The following is a 4,786-nucleotide window of genomic DNA, read 5'->3' as shown; positions in this document are numbered from 1 at the left end:
CCCAGCTCGGCCTCACTGCAGAAGTAGCCGCCGCCCCGGGAGTCCCAGAAGAGCCTGTCCTGTGTGTCCTGCAGCCGCAGAGCCCACTCGAGCCACGCACTCTCCTGTGAGGCCTCGTACAAGTCCAGCAGGCCCCTCACCACGAAGGCATAGTCCTCCAGGAAGCCCCAGCAGGGCGGGTTGCTAGGGGGACAGGCATTGGGGAGGGGACAGGCCAGGAAGAAAGGCACTTTCACAGAAGAAGCCCTTTTCACATGCTTTTATCTAACCCTCAAAACCTAGCTCTTGGGTAGGTCCTGTTAGCCCATTTCTCAGATGAGCAAATAGTCTCAAGGTGGATAAGAGCTCACAGTGGGCAGCAAGCAGAACCAGGACTAGCACCTACCCAGAGGGGAGGAGAGGGGCAGGGAGAAGCCTGGGATGCCTAGGGAGGCAAGCCTTCCCAGGCTGCCGGGTACCCTACCTGTGTTCCACAGTCCCACCAGAGCCTGCATAGCAGGTCCGCATCAGGCGGCCACTAGCCACATCAAACATGTGCCGCTTCAGGAACTTGGCACCATTGATGGCATAGTTGATCACCCTCTCCTGGCCCAGAACAGCCCCAGTCACAGCAAAGCCAGACACCATCAGTCCTGGAGGTAGGAGACACAGGTGGTTGTGACCCCCGCCAGGGCCCTCCCAGTATGTCTATCCAACCCCTCAAGCTCTGACATCTCCCTGGAGCAACAGGGCAAGTGTATAAGAGTTTAAGCTCCAGAGCCAGGCAGGGCTGGGCTCCTGTCTCTGTGAGACCTTGGGTGGATTACTGTAGGCTTCAGTTGGCTCATTTGTAAATTAAGGACAGTAAACCTGACAAAGAAAAAATTAATATTCACCAGGTACCTGACATACATAAGGGCCCTTGTGAAGGGGAATTCAATATATGGATCAGGCCTCAGACACAACACCTCACCATTCCAGGCAGCCAGCATCTTGCTGTCCAAGTGCGGCTTCGGCCGATGTTTCCGGGCCTGGAAGAGCTTCTCGAGACCTGAATTGAGTAAGGTTCGTACGGCCTCCACGTCCAGGCCAAAGCGGGCGGCAGTCAGCTCCAGCGAATATCGGACGGTCAGCACGTTCTGGCCCTGCAGCTCCCCCTTGGGGTCCTGAGAAAGACAGCTCTTGTCCAAGCGAGTCCACTGGCCTGTGTGGACTCTCCTGTGATCTCAGCAGTCCTCACCTGACTGGGGCTGATGTTGCCAGCCTCTGTGAGCCCATAGTGCTTCATGAGGAGCTGGCCTGAGGTCAGAGGCTCGGTGGCGCCCAGCACAGGCTCAGGGAGGAGATGCTGGACCTCCTTGACAGTCCACACGTAGAAGGCGCCCTCTTTGGGCCGCATGCCCCGCTCCGGTGGGGAGTCCGCGTCCTCTGCACTATAGAAGCCTCCAGACTGTAGGGAGGGGAGAGTTGCTGGCCCCTCCCTTCAGGACAGGGGAGGCCCTGAGCCCTCCTACCACCAGGCCCGCCTGCCTCAGTGGACACACACCCGGTGACTCAGGTTCCGAACGACGTACTGCAGGATACCTTTGGCAACTTCAGAGTAGAACTCGTCACCAGAGATCTGAGTAGGGAGGGAGGAGGTTGTAAACAGAGGTCTCTAGGTACGAGGTGGGCAGCAAGCGTTCTCCCATGGGGGCAGGGAGGGAGGCTGGATAGTGAACATGAGACTGAATTAGGGGTGAAGTTAAGGGGGAGCCATAGGTCACCAGGCAGGCCCTGGAAGGGGCAGCCAAGGGTAGGTGGACAGGCTGGGTTTCCGCTCAGGGCTGGGGTCAGAGGTCACCTGGAAAGCTTGTGAATAGGCCACCGTGAGCTGTGCCTGGTCATACAGCATCTTCTCAAAGTGGGGAACGTGCCACTGGCGGTCCGTGGAGTAGCGGTGGAAGCCCTGAGCCAGGACGAACATGGGGCTGGAGGCTGACCCCAGCCACTGCCCCCACCCCGCTGCCGCCTGCTGCCCTCTCCAAGGAATGCCTGCCCCCCTCACCTGCCCCACGTGGTCTCGGATACCCCCGTTGGCCATCATCTTCAGGGTATGCAAGGCCATCTGCTGGGCCCGAGAGCCGTCCTGGGTTAGCCGGTGGCTGAGCCAGTAGGAGAACAGGAAACTCAGGATCACTGCGGACACCAAGAATACGCAGGTTAGAGAACAGGAAAGGCAGGGGGCCGAGATCTGGGTGGCCAGGGTTAGGGGTTTACTCAACAGGCAGTCTCTCTAGATAGGCTAGGTCAACCCAGAGGACAGGTGATAATCACCAAGGTCAGCATCAGAGAGAGTCCCTGCTAAGACCAAAAGTCATAGCTTCACTAGATGGCTGCTGACAGGCAGGATGGGGTTAGGCGGTCAATGGCCAGACAGGAGAGTGGGAAGTTAATAACCGAGACAAGAGTCAGAAGACATCACTGACTAGGGTAGGCTTCGGAAGGCCAGGCCAGGGCTGCAGTGGGCATGGGGCAGGGGGCATCGACCTGGTGTGGGGAACTTGGGGGCCTCGGCGAAGCCACCATACTCCTCATCATAGCCCTCATCCAGCTGCTGGAAGCAGCGGCTGTTCATGGTGGCAGCGGAAGGTGGCAGCTGGCGGTCACCCATACTGATCGCCGATCGAGCCAGCAGAGCCGTGGTGACCCGCTGACTGTTTTCTAGCAGGGTACTCTTGTTCTGTTTCCACTGCGGGAGGCAGGGGCAGACCGGGAGGTCAGCATGGGGTGAGGGCCCCTCGCTTCCCTCACCCTTGACCCCCAGTCCCCTCTATCCCCCAGTGCATACCCACCTGGTCCCGTATCCTCATCAACACCGTGCGGAAGCCAACTCGGGTCAAGCCATCCTCAGGGGGAAAATAGGTGCCGCCCACAAAGGGCTGTAGGTCGGGAGTCAGCCACACACTCATGGGCCAGCCCCCACCACTGCTGGTGGCCTGCCAGAGAGAGGGCAAGGGTGAGGGGAGCAGCCCCATGTCCACGGGCAATCACCCATCCAAGGGAAGACCACTCACCTGCACAAAAGTCATATACACCTTGTCCACGTCAGGCCGCTCCTCCCGGTCTACCTTCACACTGACAAAGTCCTCGCTGAGCAGGCGGCCAATCTCCTCATTCTGGAAGGACTCCTCCTCCATCATGTGGCACCAGTGGCAGGTGGAGTACCCCACTGGAATAGGGCCACGGGGCCAGGGAGGACCAGTGACTGGTCAGAGAGGGGCAGCCAAGGGACTCCGGCTGGGCCTATGATGCCCTAGCATCTAGTTTCCTGGAAGGCCCCAGGCCCAAAGGACCCATCCCCTATCTACCACCACTCCCCTGCGCCCATCCCAGGAATGATGGATGCAGTACCTGAAAGAAAAATTGGCTTGTTTTCTTTCTTGGCCTTGTCGAAGGCTTCCTGTCCCCAGGGGTACCTAAGGCCAGCAGAGTGGGGCATCACTCACTAGCTCGGGAGGGGGGCAGTAGGAAGATTGAGGATCTAGCTGCCCCAGGAGGGCATCAGGAGAAGACTCACCAGTCCACAGGGTTGTAGGCATGTTGCAGGAGGTACGGTGACTTCTCATTGATCAGGCGGTTGGGGACCTTCTGGGGCGTGGACTGAGAGCAGTTAGTCCGGCTCCCCTTCCCTCCAGCAGGCATGGGCACTGAACTACTGACCGTCACACTTCGGTCCTTGTCCCGGGCGGAGCTACCCCTGGAGTGGGCAAGTGGGTCAGGCAGGTCAGACCAGGAGTCTCCACTGCTTCCACCTACACCCAGCCCAGAGGTCCACCTGACCACCCCCGCTACCCCCCACGCCCCGTGGTACCTCTCCCGGAACCCCCTGCTCCCAGCCCAACCCACCTTTCTGAACCACGGGGGAGACCGTGGCCTTTGTGCTCCCCCTTGTGTTTTTGGGGGGGTGAAGAAAGGTGGCTCATTGGGGGCTCCCTGCCAGGTTAGTCTCCCCCAACCTTCTCCGACCTGGTGTTGGGAACGATGATGACTGTGAAGTCAGGGCGAGTCACAATGGGTGGAATGGTCCTTCAGGCTCCATTCTCTCCCCTCACCCGGCCCCACCCAGGGTGACTGTGCTGGAGGTTATCTCTGGCATGCCTGCCTGGGTATATGATCTGGGCAGGAGGGCTGCTGGCTGCTGTGTTTAGGACTGGGCCAGGTGAGGGGCAAGGAGAAGAAATTCATTTGGCATCAGGGACTCCCTCACTCAACATCCATCCACTGGGCACTTCTGGGGGGCCAGGTCCCCATTACCCTCAAAGAATCAGTAACTGGCTCTGATCTCAGGGAGCTCAGCCTGGGAGGGCAGCATGGGTGGGGCAGGCCTAAGCAGTGACAAGCCCTTGCAGCATCAAGGGCTGTAACAGGCCAGCCCAGGGTGCTGTTGGACAAGGACCCTTGGCCCAGCTTTGGGGTTCAAGGAAGGCTTCCTGGAGATGGTGTCGGAACAGAGTACCTGGAGCAAGCGAGCCCTGCAGCTGGAGGGGAGGGAGGGAGGAGAGGATTACTGTCTGAGCCCGGTCGGAGGCGCCGGCCTTAGTCTGGGGGGAAGGCAGGCATGGGATGGGGAGGTGACCGGGCAGGCACAGGGGACCAGAGCCAGGACAAATGACCCCAGGGCTCCGCAGGCACCGGGTGCTGAAGCGTGCCCCTCGCCCGCCCATACCTGTAGCTCAAGGCGAGGACTGGCCCGGCCCCGGGCAGCAGGAAGCCGCGGCACCGTAAGGCCCGCGCGCCCAGCATGGCTGCTGGTGGCCGTCGGCCC

At 60.1% G+C, this 4,786-nt stretch overlaps 1 protein-coding gene across 1 annotated transcript in view; it reads right to left on the bottom strand.

Moving 5' to 3' along the window:
* The window catches only part of SPATA20 (spermatogenesis associated 20), an 8,176-nt gene extending 3,396 nt beyond the window's left edge, over positions 1 to 4,780 (bottom strand). Inside the window, exons 1-13 of the mRNA XM_010842801.1 lie at positions 4,688 to 4,780; positions 3,539 to 3,718; positions 3,373 to 3,437; positions 3,036 to 3,190; positions 2,814 to 2,957; positions 2,509 to 2,710; positions 2,027 to 2,157; positions 1,823 to 1,927; positions 1,526 to 1,600; positions 1,220 to 1,429; positions 953 to 1,145; positions 464 to 632; positions 1 to 183 (exon numbers count right to left, since the gene is read on the bottom strand). Coding sequence (XP_010841103.1) covers positions 1 to 183; positions 464 to 632; positions 953 to 1,145; positions 1,220 to 1,429; positions 1,526 to 1,600; positions 1,823 to 1,927; positions 2,027 to 2,157; positions 2,509 to 2,710; positions 2,814 to 2,957; positions 3,036 to 3,190; positions 3,373 to 3,437; positions 3,539 to 3,718; positions 4,688 to 4,764 — 1,889 coding nt within the window. The 5' untranslated portion in view covers positions 4,765 to 4,780. The remainder of the gene's footprint in view (positions 184 to 463; positions 633 to 952; positions 1,146 to 1,219; positions 1,430 to 1,525; positions 1,601 to 1,822; positions 1,928 to 2,026; positions 2,158 to 2,508; positions 2,711 to 2,813; positions 2,958 to 3,035; positions 3,191 to 3,372; positions 3,438 to 3,538; positions 3,719 to 4,687) is intronic.
* Positions 4,781 to 4,786: the final 6 nt, after the last annotated feature.

Source organism: Bison bison, unplaced genomic scaffold (genome assembly GCF_000754665.1).
Source record: "Bison bison bison isolate TAMUID 2011002044 unplaced genomic scaffold, Bison_UMD1.0 scf7180017864180, whole genome shotgun sequence".
Taxonomy (NCBI): Eukaryota; Metazoa; Chordata; class Mammalia; order Artiodactyla; family Bovidae; genus Bison; species Bison bison.
This window is presented reverse-complemented; position numbering and strand designations above follow the sequence as displayed.